General features: G+C 35.9%; 1 protein-coding gene and 2 long non-coding RNA genes across 4 annotated transcripts; 2 read left to right on the plus strand and 1 right to left on the minus strand.

The window, feature by feature from the left end:
* Positions 1 to 576: 576 nt before the first annotated feature.
* On the minus strand, positions 577 to 1,468 carry LOC145305707 (uncharacterized). 2 transcript variants are annotated; one of them, XR_013874689.1, is made up of 3 exons: positions 1,395 to 1,468; positions 1,015 to 1,117; positions 577 to 690 (listed from the first exon to the last, which is right to left on the minus strand). It is a non-coding gene; the product is annotated as an uncharacterized LOC145305707 (long non-coding RNA). The 2 variants fall into 2 exon arrangements; XR_013874688.1 differs by lacking the exon at positions 1,395 to 1,468 and having other exon boundaries at positions 1,015 to 1,154.
* A 1,853-nt stretch (positions 1,469 to 3,321) lies between these two features.
* LOC145305708 (uncharacterized) lies at positions 3,322 to 3,775 on the plus strand. Its single transcript, XR_013874690.1, has 2 exons — positions 3,322 to 3,395; positions 3,673 to 3,775. It is a non-coding gene; the product is annotated as an uncharacterized LOC145305708 (long non-coding RNA).
* Positions 3,776 to 16,147: 12,372 nt separating this feature from the next.
* LOC145306114 (glutamate receptor ionotropic, kainate glr-3-like) lies at positions 16,148 to 25,135 on the plus strand. The gene is made up of 15 exons (XM_080148070.1): positions 16,148 to 16,214; positions 16,764 to 16,807; positions 17,168 to 17,265; positions 17,714 to 17,775; positions 17,985 to 18,068; positions 19,047 to 19,147; positions 19,477 to 19,517; positions 19,966 to 20,032; positions 20,537 to 20,655; positions 20,738 to 20,817; positions 20,918 to 20,970; positions 21,596 to 21,688; positions 22,917 to 23,744; positions 24,376 to 24,430; positions 25,032 to 25,135. The coding sequence occupies exons 1-13, from the start codon at positions 16,176 to 16,178 to the stop codon at positions 23,062 to 23,064; spliced, it is 1,029 nt and encodes a 342-aa protein (XP_080004196.1). The 5' UTR covers positions 16,148 to 16,175; the 3' UTR covers positions 23,065 to 23,744; positions 24,376 to 24,430; positions 25,032 to 25,135.
* The last annotated feature ends 528 nt before the right edge of the window (positions 25,136 to 25,663 follow it).

The raw sequence follows: 25,663 nt of genomic DNA on the forward strand, positions 1-25,663 counted from the left end.
TTCTAAGTCCATCAGAGATTTCATTACACAAACAATGTAAATGTCTAATTTCAGATTCCACTGTCAACATTGCATTTACTAAACAATCTGCTAAACCAGAGCAGGAATGGATGAAATTAGCCATTAATGAAAGATTACAACCAATCATAATAATTTCTTTTCTTTGGCGCTCCAATAAAATTGATTGGACAGAATCTGATGAATTAATTTTGTTCTTATACTTTTTGCATTTTATTTTCATGTAGTTCAAAAACTTAAGTTGATCAGCTTGATATAGACTTTGAAGATTTTTAATCGTAAGAAGGTGAACAGTAGAAAATATATTAACATCTTCTACAGATTTTGAACCTGAACTCAAAAGTTTACTTAATATTGAATTATTATTTGACATCTTGTTGGTTAGTGATGCCAATATTAAATGCAAGTAAATTTAATTTAATCTTTGAAACAAAAAAAAATTTCTTTTCCAGGGGTGACTTCGTTTTAGGAAAAATGTTTTGGAGTTTTTTGAAAAAGGCCTTAAAGATTAAATTAAAACAAACCACATATTAATATTTGCATCAAATAACTACAAGATTAATTCAACTAATTTATTTACAATATTAAAGTTTTACAAAACATATCAAACATTTAGAAATTATATAAATCACTAGGTAGAAACATTAGGTTTAACAGTCAGACGCAGTTTTTCTGAAATATTAAATATACTAATTATAATTACTCAGTGAAGTGAATCAAGCAAATATAGCTTGGTCAGTTTAGACAAATTTATTAACACTTAATTCGCTAAAGGCAAACAAAATGCTAATAAATATGATAAACAATAACAGATAATAAATAGATTCACTTAAACAATTTTAAATGACTGAAATTAAACATTCAAAACTAAGAAATAAAGATTATTTGCAAGATTTAATTTTGTTACTTAACTTGGCTAAATACTAATGAACTTGATTTAAACCTATACTTGAACCAACAATTAAAATAATACACAAATAACAAAACTATTCTTACCCTAAAATGAGTCCTTCCAGGTGAGAAATAGGTGTGAATGTATCATCTAGATATCCTAACTCAAAGTAAGCTGTAGCTAAAATCAGCAACTACAAAATTGTACCTAAATATCTAGAATTAGTAGCAAAAGATTGAGTATATCAAATACTACTTTTGATATACTCAACCAAAATACATATAAAAGAATCAATGTAATGGTTGAGAAAATGCTTATTAAGATAAAGAAATAAGCTTAAAGTAAAGAATAATCTAAAGTAGTACAATAAAAACTAGTAAAGCTTTTGGATTTCAATCAAATGTCCTGGGGTAAATGAACATTAATCATAAATAATATTACTTTAATACTTTGGGTTCCATGCCTTATAATTAAAAGGACTTACCTAACCAAAGTAGAATGTGATAGCTGATTGCCTCTAATTACTTGTTACCTTGAGGACTTTACGTATCAGACTACAATTTTAGCTCTAACAACCTGTGCTTTTATAGGAGTTTGAAGAATTAGAAACTGGTTTGAAATGTAAATAAAAACGTACAGCAATTTTATGTATTTATTTTATAAAATTTAACATAATTTGCAACGTAATTTTACTATAAAATCTGCATATTTTAAGCTAAAAATAAATTCTTTAATCAATAATTTCATATTTTCCCCTTTAATGACGACATGAAATAATTTTAAAAATAAAGTACTTTTTTTGTAAAACTATTGTGAAATCAAAACTAAAATGCAACGTTTTTTTGCAATTAAATAAAGAGTTTAGAATAATTAATTTAATGTTCAATTTTACTCATGAATTTCCTGAAATCTACAAAACAAAACTTCTTAGCGGTTCTAATGATATGCGTCATATTTTTCTACTATTAACACAAGCCGTGCAATTTTTATTTTAAAAAGGTCTGCATATTTTTGCACACCCTTTAGATGCATACAGTAGGAATAACACACCTTATTCCTACTGTATGCATCTAAAGGGTGTGCAAAAATATGCAGACCTTTTTAAAATTAAAATTGCACGGCTTGTGTTAATAGTAGAAAAATATGACGCATATCATTAGAACCGCTAAGAAGTTTTGTTTTGTAGATTTCAGGAAATTCATGAGTAAAATTGAACATTAAATTAATTATTCTAAACTCTTTATTTAATTGCAAAAAAACGTTGCATTTTAGTTTTGATTTCACAATAGTTTTACAAAAAAAGTACTTTATTTTTAAAATTATTTCATGTCGTCATTAAAGGGGAAAATATGAAATTATTGATTAAAGAATTTATTTTTAGCTTAACCCTTTACAGTCGGGCCCCTAGCCGCACCTTAATTGGTCGGGGGGGGGCGTTCAACGCCCCCCCTAATTATCTCAGTTCCTATTAGAGCTAGAGGGCTAAATTTTTTTGTGCAAGTCTCTTGTTTGATAATGAATTTCCGACCTTTTATAAGTCTTAGTCAATTTTCGCTTCCTTCACCCTTTTATTTAACAACCTTTGTTTTCAGGTCTTTTTTTACTTAAAAATTTCAAACGGCTATAATTTTCTTATTTTTGAAGCTAGAAGAAAATTTTTTTTCCAGAAAATGTTTAACTTTATGTAAATTTTACAATTGAAATATCAAAATAAAAATTTCTGCGGCCGCAGCTGTACTTGGCAGCTGCCAGCCGCCGCAGTCGGCGGTCGGCGGGAAAACGGCGGCGGATCTTCATGAAATTTTAATACGTTATGTAGACATGTCAGATAAGCTTAAGTTTAAAATTTGAAGTCTCTAAGTCAAAAATTGCGGCCACAGGAGACTTTTAAAGATTTCTGGAGACCTGGAGGATCAGGACCTGCAGGATCATACCTGGAACCTGAAAGTGACTTGAACACCTGTATTTCATATAAGGATGTACTACTAGAGGATTTTTTAGTATTTTGGTATGATAAAATGCTTTGTTTTAGTCAAAAAAATATTTTTGCTCTTTACCTGGATGACCCTGCCAGGTTTGCTGGCATCCTGTGCCCGCCAGGATGGAGATATTCAAAAAATTCCAACTCTCAGTTATGTGTCATACCCATACTTAAAAAGTCAAGCAGTTTGGGCTCTTTATCTTTCACACACAGAAAATGAGATAGAAAAAACCGGATGGGGGGGCGTTCAACGCCCCCCCCCGACCGTTAAGGGTTAAAATATGCAGATTTTATAGTAAAATTACGTTGCAAATTATGTTAAATTCTATAAAATAAATACATAAAATTGCTGTACGTTTTTATTTACATTTCAAACCAGTTTCTAATTCTTCAAACTCCTATAAAAGCACAGGTTGTTAGAGCTAAAATTGTAGTCTGATACGTAAAGTCCTCAAGGTAACAAGTAATTAGAGGCAATCAGCTATCACATTCTACTTTGGTTAGGTAAGTCCTTTTAATTATAAGGCATGGAACCCAAAGTATTAAAGTAATATTATTTATGATTAATGTTCATTTACCCCAGGACATTTGATTGAAATCCAAAAGCTTTACTAGTTTTTATTGTACTACTTTAGATTATTCTTTACTTTAAGCTTATTTCTTTATCTTAATAAGCATTTTCTCAACCATTACATTGATTCTTTTATATGTATTTTGGTTGAGTATATCAAAAGTAGTATTTGATATACTCAATCTTTTGCTACTAATTCTAGATATTTAGGTACAATTTTGTAGTTGCTGATTTTAGCTACAGCTTACTTTGAGTTAGGATATCTAGATGATACATTCACACCTATTTCTCACCTGGAAGGACTCATTTTAGGGTAAGAATAGTTTTGTTAAGTCAAAGTTAGACTATTTATTAGAATTAGCTGGTCTTGGAATGGATTAGTTAATAACAGACAAAGGTCTAAGTATGCATAAATCAATAAAATACTTTTAAAAACCAAATTTTAATGCATAATGTTAATTATATGAATAAAAAAATTATAAATATTAAAATTAATTACCCCCATTAAGTTTTTACATGCTTAGAATCCTCAGTAATGTAAATACTTTGTAAGTGCACGTTGTATTAGATTGTCTTCCTAAAATTTAAAATTTTTCTTACTTGAAATTTTTGAGCTCGACATTTTCTTACGAAAATGTTTATTTCTATTTAATTTTTTATATTATAACCCTATTACCAGCCCCCATCCCCCTTGTAAAATATATTTGATGTTTTGTTTTTCTATTTTGGTTTTACAATAAAGTATTACTTTAATTGAGAAAATTTAAGGAAGCTTTTATTAAATGTGTACCTTTTTCACAGTAAATTATGGTGCCAATTAGTAAATTTAATTTTAAATATCCTGTTTTTATTCCATGGAACTTTGCTTTTCAGTTTGTCCTAATATTTCATTGATCTTATAGTTTTTAAAAAAAAAGTAGAGTTGTCCCCTCTTGATTTTCAAAGATCGAATCAGTGTGTTTTCACTGCTCGATATGCACTTTATGGGAAAGCATTCTATACCTCACTTTTTCCGTCCATCTGTTTTCCTGTCCTTGCTTTTTTATTAAATATTTCTTGTTGAAGTGAAGCTACTCTTTAATTAGAAATGTCCATCTAGGGAGGGAACACAATTTTCTTATCTGCAAGATAGACAATTTCTGTGGGGGAAATATGCTTTTCTCTTCTACAATTTGGTGTTTATTGGTATATTGGTACTACTTTTAGATGTTGACATCCTTGTTTCAATAATTTCATATCTTTGTTATGTTTTTTTTTTAGTAGCGAAGATACTCTATATCTTGACGTCGGTCTATCTGTAGCACTTTTAGAGTCATTTAGTGTTTTCAGGAAAACCTTTATTATCTTCTGTCACCCGAATTGTAATTGAAGTCATGTTTTACATTGGAAATGTGATTGACACAGTTAAATTTAGAGATATAAGGCGGATTTTTATATTAAGAGTTAATGACAGTTGAGCATATACCCTATACCTCACTTTGTCCATATGTATGTCAATGATGCCTTTGAGTAGCTTTAAATGCTGTAGGAAAATGTTATTTTTAACTTTTTTTTACTAAATTGGGTTGTGAAATTTATTATAAAAATCTTAAGAATCAATAATTTTTACTTTCTTGATATTTTGCAAAATGGTTACGTTTATCTGTGCATTGCCACTTTGATGTTGTCATCCTTGTTTATTACAATACACAATTTAACATTATGCCTAAATATTTTCTTTGTTTATTAAAGATTAAATTTCCCTCTCTCTCACTTCCCTTTTCTTCCGTCTTTTAAAAATTTCATTACTTATATTTAAAAACATATTTATAATTTTGCCTCTCTTTCTTTAAAATATTATGGGATCCAATATTTTTTATTTCAAATTATCATCCTGAAAGCGTTAAGATGTTTACAATTTTTAGTTTTGTTTTCTGAACAAATTATGGATGTGTATCAAATTATTTTAAAACTAAGTTTTCTTAGTTTTACTATAATATAAATTTAAATTTTCTGGTTTATGAATATAAATTTAATACTTCAATATAATTCAAATAGCAACATGAAATAAAAAAATTAAATTTATTCTTCAGATAGTAAAATAATGGGTCTTATCATTTTGGTCTGTAAGAGTTTATTATGGATTATTGGAGCACCATGAGTTTTAAACACTTATCTTTTGGAAAACTTGAGCTCATTTATAGACATTTATTTCCTATATTATAGTTTTGTCATGGACCTAGCAGGCTGTTTCGTAAATGCTAAAAATTGGAAGATTGTATTAAACAGAAGTAGTCGCAAATATCTTATTATATAAAGTAGTAAGCTTTTTTTTGTCTGTAGCAAAGGATCTCGCTAACCGCTGAACCGATATGGTTCTCCTTTAGAGTGAAGCTTCTTATAGGTCGTTGTAATGTTTCATGTCCCTTCTAATATTCCTAGATACTAGGGACGCAGCCGCTAGTAAGTATTAAATAATCAATAATATAAATTAAGGACATAATATCATAATATATGAGAAAGCTTTGCATGCAATAAACCTAAATATGCATTTACGAATGGATTTAGAATTACTTGGATATTACACCAGATTTTCGCCCACTCTAATAAAATGATCTATCCAGCTGGCAAATATAACGATACCTCATCCACCCTTTTCTGACCAAATAATGAGGATGTTATAATTCTTATTAATCAGCTATTCACACTATGGTTTTATAGTGTATATTTTGGAATTTTGGTCAGTTTGATGTAAACCATTTACTATATTTTAATATTCACATATATTATAAAAATTTTGTCTTTAAAAGCAGAAAATTTATGGGTTTACAGCCCTTTTTCTTAAGATATCATCAAAAGTAGTACATATATGTTCTTATTCTCTATACAATTTTACATAAGAAAAAGAAAAAAAAGTATTTTAGGAATACATCGATAAAGGTTTTTAAGGTCAAAGTTTTTCAAAAGCTCTTGAGAAAAAGAATTTTTTTTGTTTTTCATAATTGTTTATTGGATATATAAAGGGTGTGCAAAAAAATGCGGACTTTTTTTAAAATTGAAATTGCGCGGCTTGTGTTAATAGTAGAAAAATACTACGCATAGCGTCAGAACCGCTAAGAAGTCTATTTTTAGGAAATATAAAAACGATTCCTGTGCTATGCATAGTTTAGGAGCCACGTGTTAAAATGTCCCAACTGACTCAAAACTTGACTTGCAAGTAAATTTTGGTTCATTTTACCATCTGGCTCCTAGGTTATTTGTAGCACAGGAACCGTTCTTATATTTCAAAAAATACAGTCCATTGCGGTTCTAACGGTATGCGTAACATTTTTCTACTATTAACACAAGCCGCGGAATTTGAAATTTAAAAATGTAGGCATCTCTTTTTGCAAAATATCCTCTCTAATTTTTAGTTATATTTTGAAAGAAGGTGTATTGACTTTTTTGCTTTTTATTCAAGATAGCTAGCCGGTGCTTTTAGTAAGTAGTAGATGTAAAATTTTTCATAGAATTCAGATATGTAATCGGTTTTTTTGTAGACCTCTTATTTTTTAAGTAATTTAAGTTTTTTAAAAAAATAATTAAGTCGGTTTTAAGGTACTAAAACGCAACAAAATAAAAGAAGAAAATGGCCAGTATGAACAAAAATAGTAAGATCTTTAATTTGACACCTTACTTTTAAAATTCTGTTGAGTAATTATTGAAAAAATCTATTTTTTAACCCTAGGTTTAATAAAAATTTTAAACCTAAATATTTTCTCAAACAGACATAAAAATATGGGTTCATATATACCTTTAGAATCAGAAAAATATTACGAATCTATTTTAGGCAAAATTGAAAAAGTTTTATAAAACTATAATAAAAAAAATAAGTTTATTTTAAGAAATCATAATTTTCGGCTTTAAAGGGTTCACTTGAACAAAACCTGAACAAAACCTAAACAAATGTACATACACTGTAACAGATATTTTTAAACACAAGAAACAATAATGCATTTTTAACTGCATTTTTTGAAGTTTATAAACAGACTAAAGCATACTTGTTCATAATTTTTCATTCTTTACATGTTATGTAAGTATCACTATTTTTATTGTAGTATCTATTGTATATATTGTTTGAACATTATCCTTTTTTTTTTGTCAATTGTATTGGTTAAGTTTTGAGAAGAAGCTTCTTGATTTGCCAATTTTAGAGGTTTTTGATTGGCTAGTTTAATAGTTACAATTAAGTGTTGCCTGTAAAAATATAATATTTTAGGCCATTTTTATTTTTTTTAGTTTTTACTTTCTTTCAATTTTGCTTAGAATGGATTCGTAATATTTTTCTGATTCTAAAGGTATATATGAACCCATGTTTTTATGTCTGTTTGAGAAAATATTAAGGTTTAAAGTTTTTATTAAACCGAGGTTAAAAAAATAGATTTTTTCAATAATTACTCAACAAAATTTTAAAAGTAAGGTGTCAAATTAAAGATCTTACTATTTTTGTTCATACTGGCCATTTTTTTCTTTTATTTTGTTGCGTTTTAGTGTGGTATTCGGCAACCGTGAGCCATGTCTATGGCACCCCTGATCTGGGGTTCGGTGGAGGGTCAATGGCCCTCCCCCGAGTCCTGGGGAAGGGGTCTAGTGACCCCCTCCCTACGCTTAGAATTAATGATTGAATCTGTCATGTTTATTATGGTTAACTGTATTCTTAATTCTCCCCCACCCTTTCCAGGGATGGGGGAATCATTATTGCCCAAACTGACCATTGTATATGTATTATTTATGCTTTTATGTTATGATTATTTATTCCTATCCATGTAATTATTGTTTGTTGTATATAGCTTCAGTATCTCTTAACCCTTCAATAAAGTGACAACTGAAAATAGATGTTGATCATTATCTAGTGAAAGCTAGAGAAGCGCAGCTTCTCTATAGTAAGGTGTCCACGTCTGTCACACTGCCGTAATCTAATTGAACTCCGGTGTCTGCCATTTATCCTCGGCGGATACCACAACTTTGGTGACAGCTGTGTGAGATTACGGCGAACCACAAGTGTAGAGCAGACGCGCATCTGAGGCTAAGGTACTCCCAGCAGTGAATCTGGCAAAACTGACGCAAGCAACCTGAATTACCCACCCTGGACAGCACAGTTTAACTCTGCATCCGGCAGTTGTGGAAGCGAGACAGCGAAATCTGACGAATAACCGCGAGCAGCGCTGATATCTAACGGAGAATTGAGCGCCAAAAGGGCTGAAACAGGCCTGCGGACCGGCTGAAACAAGCCAAATAAGTGTAAACGGCTGGAAATAGGCCAACTTTACTGCAAGAAATAGCAGGATCCGAACCAGTGGCGCTAGCAGGACGGGACATTCCCTGCCGCCATCAGCCGGATTTGGATCAGCGGCGCTAGCAGGACGGGACATTCCCTGCCGCCGATAGGCTGAAACATGCCACATAGCTGCAAGCTGCGAGCTAACATACGAGTGTAGTGCACCAGAACAGAGAAAAACTACGTCAACCCCGAGTATCCTGAGAAGCTACAACGCAGCCACCCATCTAGAAAACAGATATTATATCACATTTGCAGGGATTACCACCCTAGTGTGATGGCCAAACAATAGATTTATGAGCAAAGCTTGGCAAACAAATTGTTGTGTTGTGATAAATCTAAGAATAGAACAGGCTTGGATTACTGTGTATTGTGATAACAGCTAAAAATAGAACAGAGTTGGTAAACAAATCTGTTATGCAATTGTGATAAGGACAAAAATAGAAGCTAGATGTAATATAATCAAAACAATCTCAAGCCCACAGCACAACAACAATACACCCCTTATTCCAAGGGAAGGGGAGGGGCCCCTCTCCATTGAAGGCAAATACAATCAGGGTGATATAATAGATAAGCCTAAGATTAAGAAGAAAGGCCCTATTACACCAGCACACAGTTACCCCCCTCCCTCACAGGGGGAACGGACGGAGTTACCCCCGTCCCCTCACGCGCTTCCCCCTTCCTACCCACACTAGACTAAGTCCGTCTGTAGTGTGGAGCTAGCGATCGGATACACAGAGCGCCATTCACGGGTAGCGCAACAGAGTGCGGAAAATATCATAAATCCAACGGACGAAGCGGACCAATGAGAGAGCGAGTTGAGGGGTGAGAGCGCGTTTTCCCCGTGTGCGCGGATTTGACGGCGCGAACGCGCGTTACAAGGACAGGAGATTCCACGCACACACACACACACACACACACACACACACACTCACACCAGAGCGGAGCTACTCCATAGCATTTAACAGGGGTATTTTTAGCAAATAAAGAATTGCAAGTTTCTTTCCTTCTAGCTCTAGTGTGATAAGGGAAAACCCAATCAGTTCCTGACAGCAGTTCAGACCCTCAACATCTATCTACCTCTACCAGCCTACCCTACAACCTCAACACCTAACTAGTGATAAGTACAGCTAAGTTATATCTTTGTAACTAAACGCCCAACCTAGTGATACAAACAGTGTTGGCTGTTAGGCTAGGAAGCCTCAAGTGACAAACCATTCAATTTTAGTACTGTATAACTTTGTGCCCGCCGTTTCACCGTTGACCCAATGGACCAGCATCAAGCCCCAGGAGGTGACCAAGCCCCAGGATGGCTCCAGGATGACCCTCAGCCGGCCCCAGCCGAGTACCGCAAGCTGATGCTGAGCAATCTGCCGGAGTTTAGAGGGCCGCCCAAGCAATCCTGGTCGGCACATATCCGCAGACTTGAGATGTCATGGGCGGCTTACCGCGTACCACCTCATGATTCCCTCAACCGCCGCAACGCCCTACTACTGTCACTGGTAGGGCAAGCGGCGGAAATGGCGTCCCATCTGTTTGGCGAGGCAGGCCAAGCCTTGACCTACGAACAGGTCAAGACCGAGTGTGAGTTGCTATTTCGCCCTGCTTTTGAATCCCAAACGCTTAAACAAGCGTTTAGGGATTACAAGCAACACTCGACAGAACCTATACAAGCGTACATATCAACTAAGTGCGCCTTGTATAGGGACGCCTACAACCATGAGGATCTTGAGTTGTTGGTGGACGAATTAAATCGTGGAATTCGTAACGCCAACGTAAAACGCCTCATGATGAACCATGAAATTACGAGTGTACCTGAGTACACTCGTAAGGCCATGTTCACCGTGACCATGGTTACTAAGCAGCTGAAGGAAGGTGTGTGCTTAGTGGACTCGACCGACGGGCTGACTGGATCTGCCTGCATCCAGTTGCCCCAATATGACGAGTCGGAGCCAATGGAGATTGGCTCCTTGGCTCCGGGTCTCCACCAGATGGGGAAGGTCGCTCCAGATGACAAGGTTCCAGGCCGCTGCTACCGCTGCCAGGGGAGAGGCCACCGAGCTTGAGACTGCCCAACGCCTGTGGAAGTTAGCCTAGAGGAGAGACGCACCCAGCCACGCCGTGACCGTTCTGCCAAGTGTGAGCGTTGCCACTATGACGGTCACACGGCGGCCGATTGTAGAGCCGACTGGGCCCAGGTAGCCAGCCGCAGGCGCACCGCCGACAAGGGTGCCCCTCCAGGGAAGCCCAGCAGAGTGGCCCATATGGAAGGGAGCGCGCCCCCAGCACCACCACAGCAAGCAGCCGCCCCCAGAGCTGCGGACCGAGCCGATGGGATGCCGCAGTTTGGGACTGTCCCAGCTAGGATCAACGTACTGGGCGGCGCGGCTGAACCCAACCGGGTTGGCCTAGGCTTCAGTCTTAACCATCTGGGGCCAGAGCTGATACAGCCCAACAACATAGCCGAGCCAGAGGTGCTGAGGCCCCAGCCTTTTAGCCTCAACATGATGGAACCTGCCCGACTGAGCCTACCCAGCAAGAGTGGAGGGGCGCTGCCCAGCGTCCCTGAGACGGTGTATGGGGAGGCCCTGGCAGCCGCTGAACGAGAGAGGCAGGAGGTGCTAGCCAGCACCTCTGCATCGATGTATGGGACGCCACCCGGCGTCGCCACCTGGGATGATGGGGGGGTGCTATCCAGCGCCTCCCACCTGGTGCCTGGGGCGACAACCGTCGCCGCCACCGAGATACCTGGATCCTGGAATGAGCCAGCCTCCAACCTGATGTCTGGGGCGACAACCGTCGCCGCCACCGAGAGACCTGAGTCCTGGAACGAGCCAGCGGTCCCAGAGGAAGGGGTGACACCCGTCACCCCCAGTCAGCCAGCGCCACCAGCCTGCAGGGAGAGCCCAGCTACATGCCAGCCAGCGCCACCAGCCTGCAGGGAGAGTCCAGCTACATGCCATCCAGAGCCCCCTGCCAGCCAAGGGAACCCAGCTGCTCAACATCAGGATAAGTTGAATTTGTTAAATGTGTTGTATCCAAAATATTGTAAACACCCAGCCTTGCCTGTGCCCCCTGCACCTGAGGCTGGGGAGATTGAAATTTGGGAAAATAAGGACTTGCCTGTGCCACATGCACCTGAGTTCCTAGGGCAGGGGAGGGCAGTGAGTAAGGGCGAGCCTGTGCCACATGCACTTCAGCCCCATGCCACTGGGCATGCCTTGGACAAGGGAAGGGAGCACTTAGGGCTAGGGGAGCCGACACCCAGGCAAGTGCCAGTCGCTTGCCAGTCTGTCATTGGGGAGGGTATCGGGGTGCCTCGGCCGCATACAGATAACGCTCAATGGAAATTTGTATCTAGCCAGGAGCAGCCCAGCCGTGTCCAGCCCCAAGAAGTAGCCGTGACCAGAGCTGAAGATCCCCAGCCGCGTGTACGAGGAAGATGGTTACCTGGAAGCCTCTCCCATTGGTGGATGGTCCTGTGGGGCCTCCTGCTGGCAGCCGTGTGGCCTACAACCAGCTACGTCCTGGTGGGGTGGGACTGTGCCAACCCCACCCATGTCACGTCTTACAATAAAGAAAAGATGTGCGACACGGAGCCCCTACACCAGGAGGTGCCCCTGGGCCATGAAGTACACGTCCTGCAGCAAGTCAAGGTGAGGGAAACCACTGGGTTCAGCTGTCAGCTCACCGTGTCCCAGTGGACATTCAGGTGTGGGGTATGGGGTCACCTCAAGGTGACCTCGGTCCCCACCCTCATGAGGCCAACCAAGATAGACCCAGAAGCGTGCCGAGACCTGGCCAGGAACCGAGTATACACGTTGCCAGGCAAGACCCAGCCACTGACGTTCCAGCTGAACCACCCCCTGTTCTTCACCATCGACATGGTGGGCGCCCTCGTCAACAGCCCCGAGGGGGTGGGTTGCGAGGGGGAGGACGTCCACTTTGAGGGCCAGCTATACCGCAACGAATTAGTGCTCCAGGAGCGGCGGCTGCTGGTCAAGGAGGAGACCTATGTGGTGGAGGATGGACGGGTGGAGTCCCAGTCTGACCACCTGACCCTAGAGTGTCCCCATTCTGAGCTGTCCTGCATCACTGGGGAAGCAACCTACGTGTGGGACCACCTGGGAAGAGATTGCCCCTTGAGGCTGATCCGCAGCCTCCAGCCCAGCCTGGTGATGGATGCATATCTGGTTGACCATCAGGCCCAGTTTTTTATCAACATGACCAACCCCACCTCGATTGTGAACTGCGACTTCGAGGCCCATGCCACCAACCATCCAGCGTTGTTCGTGGCAGCTGACCCAGATGCGGCTGCGCTGCCCAGAGTGTCGGCCAGGGAGGTTGACGTTCCCCTTCAAGCACAGATCCATGCAGGTTATATTGGGTTTACCCTGGAAACGCGCATGAAAAGCACTGCAGCAGAAGAAGTAGCGGCCAACTGCTGGAAGCTCCAGCAACTAGATCCGGCCCACCCGGTGCGTGTCCAGGGGAGCACGTTCTCGGTACTGAGGGGAGACATCCTGCTGCAGCTGACCTGCCAAAGGCACAAGTACGTTGTCCGCGAACACAAGGAGTGTTGGGACAAAGTGCCAGTAGAGCCCACAGGTTTTGTAGACGCTGTGACACGGGTATACAGTGAGCACGCCACCAAGATTCCCTGCTCCTCCACCTACCCCCTGACTGTGCACGCGGAGGAAGGCTGGATAGAATTAACCCCTGCTCCCAAGAAGAGGCCACCCCCGCTGGATACGCCTAAGCAGTTGTTGACAGAACCCTTAGATGACTTCAGTTCAGGTGGTTTGTATTCGCAGGCTGAGTTGAACGACTGGCAACAACTGCTGGCGTTCCCAGCATACAAAAGTGCCATGCTGACCGGCCTATCCTATGGCTCCTGCGTTCAGCAAGGCAGCTGTTCGGCCACAGGAGACCATGGGATAGTGTCCTACAACATTGACCGACTGGCGGAGGAAGGAGAGGCAGCCCTGGATGTCTGGGCAGGATTTAGACAAGCCATCCACGAGTGGGGAGATGGCGCAGCCATACTGTGCTTGCTGTTGTTGATCCTCAAACTGCTGGGGGACCTAACCATCATTTCTCTGGCAGCAGCACAGGGAGGGGTCCGGGCAGCCCTGAATGCGATATCACAAGTGTTCCTGTACCATCCAGCTTTATATAGGAAAGCGCTGGCTAGAGCCAGGCTCAACCATGCCAAGTCCCGGGACTTTTCAGTGGACTGGGATGCCATTCCCATCGGCAGGGAAGCAGCCGAGGAAATGGTGTCTATGAAATCAACTGACAGCGGGCATGACCGCCCAGGTAGGCCAGGACCGCCCTCTGGCAGACCCCGCGGCCCCTCAGGAGGACAGGCCGCTGCTCAGACAATCAACCTGGCAGCCAGTGCCCCAGCCGCTGCCAACAACAACCAGGAGGCCCCACTGCTGACCGTTCCAGCAACAACTGTGCCACCAGCAAACCTGATACCTGCCGGCGCTGACCAACGTATCCAACCCAAGTCAGCCTCTGCCTTCTATCCCACATTGGGAGCCCATCAACCCTAAGAAGATACTCACCACTAGGATTCCATTGAATCATTATCGTTTGTATATATTTTAGCCCTAATGAGCGGGCCGAAGGCCTCAACCACTGTCGGAAGTCTGGTAGGGAAACCACCTCCCAGCCTTCCGAGGGGAGAGTTGTGGTATTCGGCAACCGTGAGCCATGTCTATGGCACCCCTGATCTGGGGTTCGGTGGAGGGTCAATGGCCCTCCCCCGAGTCCTGGGGAAGGGGTCTAGTGACCCCCTCCCTACGCTTAGAATTAATGATTGAATCTGTCATGTTTATTATGGTTAACTGTATTCTTAATTCTCCCCCACCCTTTCCAGGGATGGGGGAATCATTATTGCCCAAACTGACCATTGTATATGTATTATTTATGCTTTTATGTTATGATTATTTATTCCTATCCATGTAATTATTGTTTGTTGTATATAGCTTCAGTATCTCTTAACCCTTCAATAAAGTGACAACTGAAAATAGATGTTGATCATTATCTAGTGAAAGCTAGAGAAGCGCAGCTTCTCTATAGTAAGGTGTCCACGTCTGTCACACTGCCGTAATCTAATTGAACTCCGGTGTCTGCCATTTATCCTCGGCGGATACCACATTAGTACCTTAAAACCGACTTAATTATTTTAAAAAAAAACTTAAATTACTTTAAAAATAAGAGGTCTACAAAAAAAACGATTGCATATATGAATTCTATGAAAAATTTTACATCTACTACTTACTAAAAGCACCGGTTTAAATAAAAAGCAAAAAAGTTAATACACCTTCTTTACTCGCAAGTCAAGTTTTACATCAGTTGGGACATTTTAACACGTAGCTCCCTAACTATACGTAGCACAGGATCCGTTCTTATATTTCCAAAAAATAGAGTTCATAGCGGTTCTAACGACATGCATAACATGTTTCTACTATTAACACAAACCGCGCAATTTCAATTTCAAGAAAAACAAGTTTACTAATTATTTCTTTTTATTTCACCAAAAAATACCATTTTTTATGACCAAAAATTGGACAAATTGAATTGATTATTTGCTAACTTTAGCCTGTTATTATCTTCTTTACTCATCTTTAATAATCAATAAAATTAATTATGACAGCTTCTCCTCCCCGTTTTTGATATGTCAATCATTTATGAAGTGGTTTATTATGCTTTTAGAATAGAATAATCATTATGTTGTCATTTTATTTTGTTGATATCTTTTTTGTCCTTAAAGTTAGGATTATAAAACAAAAACAGTTTTCTTGCTATAATTATACTTATTTATTTTGTTGTTTAATCCAAAATAATTTTGCTTCAGAAGTAGGTTTTTCAAAATATAATTAACTTAAAAAGTAAAAAAATATGAAGAAAAAAATTTGTTTTGGGTCATGTTGTATTTTTGATTGGTGGAATCTTGAATACAGCTAGAAAAATCATGTTTTTCAATAAACATATCTGATAGACCTGCGTGGCTACCTAGTACCAATGATAACTTACCTAACCTGACCTAAAGAATAAAAAAACTACCCCACCTCTACAAAATTTTTAAATAGAACCAAATTCTATATAGTTTAGGTTCCCACACTCATGAATGAGCTTTATCGACAATTTACTCTCCAATTTTTGAACACGAGGAAAAAACTTTGTGACGTACATTGTTATTTGTAAAAAAAAATCCTCCAAGCTAAAGAAATTAACTTACAGTTAATATCGCTTTTTTGGTTTAGTAATGTTTATTTTATGTATTTGTTCACAGAAAATCCATAAGTTTTTATTGTATAATATTTATAAATTGTTTTTTATTGTATTTAATATTTGTTAAGCTTGAACAATTTTGTATTTAGTTTGTTACAGAACTTTGTTCATTATGTCTTTAACTAAGAATATCACAATTTTAACAACTGCGGTAAATATAAATTTTATAGAATTTGACACAACAATCGATTTATTATCAATTAGATGTTGCACCAGATTTTCATGCAAAGTAATATTCGCAGCTGGCTACCATAAAGATTACCGCCCACCCCCATCCAACCCACCTACTAGATGAACAAACTGACTAATAATTGACGCCTATATTAGCAACTTAAATTATAGAAAATTTACCCTGTCATTGTCTCCATGTCCTTTGCACTTTTTATTTATGGTTGATAACCTTATTCAACCCCCCCCCCCTTTTTATAATTGTTTTATAATTAATATTCCAATATGGCTTCAAAACTGACTAATATCTGCTGGATTAGAACCTGTTTTGAAACATACTGAAAAATCATGTATCAGATGGTATTATAGAAATTATTAACTAAATATAATTAGAAATCATAAAATAAAACCAATTTTGTTTGCCTGGTCATCGGCCCCTTAGGGTTAACAAAACTGGCTTTAATCTTATTTTTTTTATCTTAATATCCGCGGAAAGCTGTATATAATATGAAAGTTTGATTTTTACATTTAGGGTGAACCATACTTAACAGAAATTCAGGGGGAGAATGGTAAAAGGTAAAAAATTAAATATTGAAATATTTACATGCTAGCTGTTACACCCCTACTAGAGGCCTCTAGGAGCACTTGTGAAGGAAAGTTAAATATGATAACCTAATTTTTTTGGGGGGTGTAACTTTTTTCTAGGGGCGATTTATCTTAGGAAGGTGGTGGTACCCTCCCCCAAAATAGTTATAAACCTTCCTCGGACCTGAGAAGCTACACTGTAAAGGAGAACTAATTCGGTTCAGCAGTTAGCGAGATCCTTTGGTACAAATAAACAGACAGACAAACATCCTATTTCTTTAATATGAGGATTCTACACTTAAACCTTCTATAATTGGCAATTAAGAAATTAATTATTTTATTTTGTTGTAGTTATGTAGGATTTCTGAATGATATGGCAGAAAAAATTGCTTCAAAGTACAATTGGACATTTCACTTTAAATTGGTTAAAGGTTACAATAATGCTACAGGTATAAAAATTAAAAATATATCTAAATCCATCTTTTTAGGGGGGTTTCCTTACCCACTCTCCCTTTCATCCTTCCTTTTTAAACGTATTTTTATGACGTCAAACAAGACACTTTCCACATCTCCCAAAATTAAGATACAATTACAGAAATAAAAGCAAATAATTTTAGAGTAACAAAATATGTAAAGTTATTCTAACTCTGTGCCCAAATAAGCTTATAATTCTGCTTCTAGCTGGTGAAATTTTATAATAAAATTCCTTATATGAGGGTTATAAAATTTATGAAGATTTTCAACTCCCTTAAATGTCATTTTCAATTGCCTTTAACTGTTTTTTTTTTATTGGAGTTCAGCTCTAATAACTTCGAATTTTGGGTATTGGGTCTGCTTTCAGCACAGTTAAAGCAATGTATATCCTTTAAGCCTAATTTAAAGACATCTATTAATTAGAAACTCTGAAGCTATCTGACAAGGATTCTACTCTAATCTTATCCGACCTAACAATTACAAAGGTACAAGTTTTGATTTTTACATGCTTTCAGTTATCTTTATAAAATAGTTGTAAATTTAATCCTTAAAATTAGAGTAAATGACAATATGCCTGCTGGGTTAGAACTGTAGAACTTCTAACCTATATCTTCAATTCATGATACATTGTGATTTGGTATACAGTGCTTATCAGAAATAAAAAAGTTATGACAGGGAATTTATAATTCTTAAGGAGAGATTATCCAGTTTGGACTTTACAGTTCCACACATGACCTTGGGAAATGTGATGATGTACAAGAATCCTACCCAACAGGAGGTAGGAGTCATATATTCTACCATAAACAGACTGGCAATGTTGAAAATTTTCAAAATGCTTTATGTTTCACAAAATGCATTTGAACTTAAATTAGTGAACCGAGTAATTTTCCCTATTCTATTCTATTATATCATATTCATTTTTAAAGAATGTAAATGATATAATTTAAAAATAGTTTTGATTTATCAAGAATTCAAAATTTTTCTTTAATAACTAAACAATAAAAATTAGACATTTTTAGGTTTTTAGGTTCACTACTCCAAGTACATTAACTCATTAAATCATAAATACACTCAATCCCTTCATCTCCTTTACTAACCTTAATCACTTGTGTTTAGGTGACAATCTAATATAAAAAAATAATATTGCATAGAAAAAATATTAGAGTAAAACACTAGAGGGAGAATGGGTTAATTAACTGTATTTCCCCATCGCATATTCCTTGTGCAACCATGAAAATCAACTAATGGTGTCGCTTATATTAACACAACCAAGTAACAGAAAATAATTTAGAGGCAGACGAAAAGGGTCGTTGAAATAGGGAGGGAGGTAGTTGTCTGTATAAACAATCTATGCTATAGATCTGTGAATAGATACTTGAAATTGGTTTAAGTTTTAACTTTTTATATGATTTTTTATTATGGCTGAGAATCGGTTCATATCCTGCGAATATTAATTGGTTTCGAAGAAATAATAGAATAGCTATATATCGCATTGTATTATAGACAGCTTTCCACAGATATTAGAATGAAATATTATAAGATTAAAACAGTTTTGTTAGCCTTGAGGGGCTGAAAACCAGGGCTAACAAGATTTGTATTGATTTTATAATTTTATTTTAACATTCGTGGAAAACTGTTTATAAGACGATGCTATACACGATTTTAGTATGGCTGAGAACCCGTTCTAATCCAGCGGATATTAATCGGTTTTGAAGCGATACTGAAAAATATTTTACTAAGTTTGTAAAATAATCAGGCTGATTACTTTACCTGGGCTCTCCCCTTGGATGAGACAGTTTGGTTTAGCATTGGCGCATCATTTCTTCTCATTTCAATCCTTATCTTTGTTTTATCAAGGTATAATATTTGTTTTATAATGTTTTGCTATTTGCGGTTATGTCTCTAAAGGCATCTATAGGAGCACTCTTAGGAGGGGGGAGGGGGGGGGGGGTGGTGGTGGAGATAAAGGCAGGTAATTTTTTTCTGGGGGTGTTTTCTCTTGGATAGGTGTTGGTACACTTCCTTATAATAGTTATAAATCTTCCCATGACCTATAAAAAGCTACAACTTTTTAGGAGAACCATATCAGTTCAGCTGTTTTTAAGTACACAGAGACAGATAGACATCCTGATACTTTCATAGAATAATATATTATTTACCAGATTTAAGATTATGTACATTTTTAGATGCAGTGATAAAAATACAACAAAACCATCAAGACAATCAGGTTTTCGAATTTCATTCACATGTTTACCTTACAAGATACTTTGTCTGTCTGTCTGTCCATCTATCAGTCAGTCTGTAGCACTATAAGGTAAATGGGATTTTCACAGCAGCTATTCAAAATAGGTGGGTGATTTTTTATGTGGGTATTTCCTATACCAATTAGCATTTAGTATGTAATCACTTTGTCTGTCGGTATGCTAATCATGTTATCAAATAAAAATACTGAAAAATATAAAAATACGTGAAAAAGGTTTGGTGATTTTTCTCTAATATATTTATATTTTTGATTTTAACAAATACTCTTTAAATCTCCTTTTCAAATTCTTATGCATGATTGTTTTGTGCTTCACTACTTATGGATGTTGTCATGCTTATTAACTTCTTGGCAATAGGTTTGTCTGAAGGCAATTAATCATATTTTTAGTGAATCAATCTCTATTTTTAAAAAGGCATCGAAGAAAGTTTTTGGTTTTCTTTCTCATCTCTGGTTGGACAGGGGCCTGATATAATCTACAAGTAAGCTTATTTATTCATTTGTTCAAGTTTCCCATGTTTTTGTAATGCCAGTAGTTTTTAGTAGCAAACTATTTTATAATTCACTTTGTCTGTCTGTCCATTCGTAAGTCTCTCAGTCAGTCCAAAACACTGTGACATTTAATTTTCCTATCTGCTCTTTAAGATAGTTGGCTGAATTTTGTTGTTTTAAAGATCAATGCGCATCCAGTATGTATTTTACTTTGTCTGTTGATCTGTCAGTCATGCTATACAAAATAAATATTAAAAATATGAAAAAAAGGTTTTGTGATTTTGATGAAATATTTTTGATATTAACAAATGCTCTTTAAATTTCCTTGTCCGTATACCCATCCATGATTTTTTGTGCTTTACTGTTTATGGATGATGCCAACCTTGTTATTTCTAGTATTAAACCATATAAAAAATATCAATAAATGTTCACATAATATTTTGTGTCATAAATAATTTACTTATAAGTAAAGGGTTAGATAACTTCTTTGCTAGTTCACCTGGAGTCAAAATTATTGTGGCTTCTTGGTGGATTTTTGTTCTGTTGATTGTCAACTCCTACACTGCAAACCTAGCTGCATTTCAAACTGTTTCTAGGCTATCTATCAACATTGGTAACTTAATTGACTAATTTAAAAAAAAATATTCGTACATAAGGATTTTAAGATTAATATGAATCATTATTTATGCTTGAAGGAAGTATGCAGGACCTTTTAGATCAAACTGAATATAAATTTGGATGTTTAAAAAATAGCCTGACACTTAAAAATTTTCAGGTAAGGATTTTGTATTAATACTCTAAAAGAAACATCAAGCATAATTTTGTTATCATAAAATAAAATAAACAGTTATTAAAAAAAATTACTAAAACTGTAGGAATCTGCACGCAAAGACTTTAATGAAGCATACCGAAGAATTGTTGATTCAAAGTAAGAACTTATTTATGCATATCTTATACTTTTTTATCTATCTATGCATCTCAGAGCGTAGGGTGGAATCAGATTAGCTTTTTTTACCAAAAATATCATCGTTTAAACTTTTCAATCAATAATTCTCATCTTCATAGGAGCTATTTTCTGTATCATATATGGAGGGCTCAGAATTTATTTATTCCTGATTTGTAAAAGCTAAACTTTTCTTTAATAGGGACGTTTCATCCTTCCGTCCGTCTGTAACTGTTAGCTCGTTCCGTTAATTTATACATGTAAGAAATGTTCTATTGATTCCAAAATAGCATAGATTATTCCTATAAGTACGACTTAGAAAGCAACTATTTGTCCTATTCATAAGAGTTTTGGAGTAATAATTTCTAGTACAACAAGTTACAATGATATAAGAGAAGCTTCTCTATAATAAAATGTAGGGTTTTCCATAAAAGTATTATGTATTTAGGCAGTTTTGCAACATATTTACTAAAAATTATTTGAATTATCAGTTCTGACACTCTACAAGTGATAACACACGCTTGTCCTACCGTACAGAGGTTTGCTTTCATGGATGTTTTCGTCCTTGATTTCTTTAGATATTTACCTATATTATTAATTATTATTACAGAGACAACCAAGTTACATCATACAGTGAAGCATTAAAAAAAATGAAAAATGAAAAATTCATCTTTATTGGCGAATCTGCTAAACTTGAATATTTGTAAGGATTTACATTTTTACAATATATCTTTAAACAAAAATGTATTTCAAATAAGTTTTGAATTTACTACAGCATGACCCTCGAAAAAGTATTTTTAAGCATCTGCAGCCCTTATTTCTCAATGAATTAAAAAAGAATGCATATGTCCTTGTTCTCCATAGTATTCCACATAAGTAGATATAAAAATATTTTTTTTACCTCCATTAACACCGGAGATTTTTAGAGCTAAAGTTTTGAAAAAGTGACTGAGAAAAAGAATTTTTTTTTGTTTCTCTTATTTTTTGGATGGTTATATTATGTTTTTCTGGCAACTGAATAATGAGACACAAAGAAAAACAAGTTAACTAATTATTTCTTTTTTATTCCACCAAAAAATATAAATTTTTAATGGCAAAAAATACTACTGAATGAATTGATAATTTGCAAATTTTAGGTTATTTATTAACCCTTATTTGAGAAAAGGATTAATTATGACAGTTGCTCCGCCTACTTTTCTGACATCTCAATAATTTAATAGGGGGTTAATTAAGCTTTTTAGACAAAAAAATCATTATGTTTTAATTTTATTTTCTTCCTAACTTTTTTGTTATTAAAGTTAGGATTGTGAAACAAAAACAATTTTTCTGCTATATTCCTAAAGATTTATTTGGTTTTTTAATCTTAAAAAATTTGCCTAATAAGTAAGTTTTTCAAAATATCATTAAACTAAAAAGACTCAAAAAATATGTGTAAAAAAATGCTTTTTACTCAAAAACTAAATTTTTTATTTCATTTTTGTATAAAGTTTCTGCTAGTAACAAAAATAAAAGGATTTCTACCTTAATTTTGCTAAAAAAGTCGTTTCATGTTAAAAGTTACTTTTTCCTCAGTCACTTTTTCAAAACTTTAGCTCTAAAAATCTCCGGTGTTAATGGAGGTAAAAAAAATATTTTTATATCTACTTATGTGGAATACTATGGAGAACAAGGACATATGCATTTTTTTATAATTCATTGAGAAATAAGGGCTGCAGATGCTTAAAAATACTTTTTCGAGGGTCATGCTGTATATAATCAGGTTATTTAAACAAAGACATTACAATTCTATATAAAAAATTGCTTAATTTTTTTTAATTTTTTTAAATAACTTATTTTCTGAATTTCATGATTTTAGAATTTTTTTTATTTTTGGAAAAATTTCTTTTGGCTGAAATAGAATAAGAGTAAAGTAATGTTTTTAAATATATCAGAGCAAGCCAAGACTGTGACCTAAAGCTGATTGGAGAAAAGCTGAACACAGTATATTATAGTTTTGCTGTGAACAAAGGATCCTCCCTACTAGAACCACTTAATAATGCCTTACTAGGAATTTATCACAGACATATTAAATTATTTTAATCTCCATAGAAAAAATCGTAGTCTTATACAAAAACTGCTTTAATTCAAATATTTGAATTTGTATAAAAAAATTCAGCGCTAACACCCACCCTTTAAAAAAATTAAAATGAAAAATACCTCTATATATTTTTGTTTGTTGATTCATTACTTTAGGTCAGGTATATTAGGTTATATTGTGTACTGGGTAGCCCCATGAGGTTTGGGTGCCGCTCCCATAGGCTAGGTAGGGTAATTGCCCTTGGCAGTGGTTAGGCATAGGAAAAACTACCCCTCTTATTTTAAATTTTTAAAAAAATACAGGTGTGGGGAGGGGCGGGTTATCAGTACTCAATCTTCCACTTTTAAGATATTACCAAAAGTTCATTTAAGATTTTTGCACAAATCTTTTTAAACAAAGATAATAATACAAGTGGTTGGATACATACAAAAAACGTTTTATGCTTTTTTTCTCTTAATTACTCTAATATACCATCTATTAAATTATTACAAAAATCTAAAAATGTCTGTATAATGAGCCCAAAACTTTTAGATCTAATGGTGGGTACTTTTTAAATTTAAGAATTAAAAATTTTTTTAGATTTAAAAACTTGGATATTTTTGAATATTTTCGTATGTTATAGAAAAGTAATGAAATCGATGTTCTGTACGATAAATGGATTAAGAAGGAAAATAAATGCAAGGTATTTTTTAATAATTTTATTATGCATAATGCAAATAAAAAGTTTTAATGCATTTTTTGTGTACAAAGTTTTTTTCCAAGTTAATTATATTAGTACTAGCGGCTTCGCCCTAAAAAATAGCCTAAAACCACCACAGGACCAGTAGGTATATTCCCTGAAGAGAAGAATCGAATTGGTTCAGTGGTTACCGAGATCTTAAGGGACGGACGGACAGACAGAAAGACGAACAGACGGACGGACACACATCTTTCTACTTTGTATTATAGATTACTATTTGCCCCAAAACTGATAATTAATCTGCAGTTACTCCTTTTCACAATTTCCGACCAATCATACTCTAAAATTAAATAAAATGGCAGCTATCTTCTTTTTATCTTCAGCAGCATCTGCCAAAGCCACTATTTAAACAGCGAGGCTTTTAAAGCAACTCAACATGCCTCTCCGTCAACCACAAAGATTTTTAAGCAACCATATGAGCCTCACTGTCAGCCACTCTGCTTACTAAGCCACTATATTTCAAATTAGCCACTCTCAGCCGCAGTCACAACAATGCTGTTTGATATCTTTACTTAAAAATGTAAAGCTGTTAAAATGTACACAAAAAAATTTATAAATATATAATATTATTTAGAATACCAATGGAGCTTTAAATGGAAGTGGACGCTTGACTTTGGCACAAGTTTCAGGTGGCATTACCATTTGTATTAACCACTGTTGGGTGGTCAGGATATAGAGATAGGACAATGGATCTAAATTCATTCTTTTTCTTGTGTTTGCTAGAACAAACGCAAGTTTTCTCATATTTGCTAAATCTAAAAACTTTTGATGCTAGCCCAGATTGCCGCAAAATATCCCTTGTTTGCTGGCTTTTATCCCATAAATAATACTGACCCGTTCCTTTACTGTTCCACCTTTCAAACAACCAGATACAGATAAAGAAACAAGGATGACAACATTCATATGTAGCAAAGCATAGAAAATTATGGGATGAAAAACAGACAAAGTATGGAGCATATGTTGAGTTGACATAACAAAGAAAAGAAAGAGAGAGAATAAGCAAAAACAGTATGAAACCTTTAAAATTATAGTTATTGTCTTTTGAAGCATGACCGAAACCCAGACGAACAAAACATGTCATAGGAATCTTCACTAAAAATTCCAGTTTCCCATCTTCAATAGCGGTTTTAACTGATGGATGGACGAACAGACAAATTGAATTATAGAGTTAATAGTTTACTCTGATCTAAAATGTTGCCCATCCATTTTATGAAATAGTCTTCTTTCCAGGAATATTTATAGTTCTTGGTGGTGGCGTGGTTGCAGGTCTATTTGTTCAACTCTTACATCTTATTTATCTGTATTGCACTAAAAATAAATGTTAAATACAAAAATATATTTTAATTAATAGTTACTTATGTTAAAATTATTCAATAATGTGAACAAAGCAAAATTGCCATTTTTCTTCGCCCCTAGCCTCTAGGGGAGGATAATGGGGTCAGAATAGGATTTGCTTAAAATCATTAATTGTTTAATTTATAAAAATTTTATGAATACAATACAAAAGAGATAAAAAAATCTTAAAGATTTGTAGATCTAGGTTTGCATATTTGATGGACTGAAAATTAACAAAGATTTAGAACGCTTAGGGAACGTAAACAGTAATATCATACCTCTTCTTATCTGATGACTTCGCCCTTAACATCTATTTTGTGGTAAATTCCAAATCTTAAAGCACAATAGAAGCATTATTCAAAGTCCATCCTCATGAAAAAGTTTGTCTGTAGTGTGTACCAAAAGATCTCGCTAACCGCTAAATTGATATGGTTTTCCTTTACTATGTAGCTTCTCCTAGGTTCTAAGAAGGTTTCATATCATTTTGGGGGAGATTACCACTACCCTCTCATGAGAAATTGCATATG

The sequence above is a fragment of the Acartia tonsa genome, chromosome 14, assembly GCF_053477335.1.
Source record: "Acartia tonsa isolate MP-2025a chromosome 14, ASM5347733v1, whole genome shotgun sequence".
Classification (NCBI taxonomy): domain Eukaryota; kingdom Metazoa; phylum Arthropoda; class Copepoda; order Calanoida; family Acartiidae; genus Acartia; species Acartia tonsa.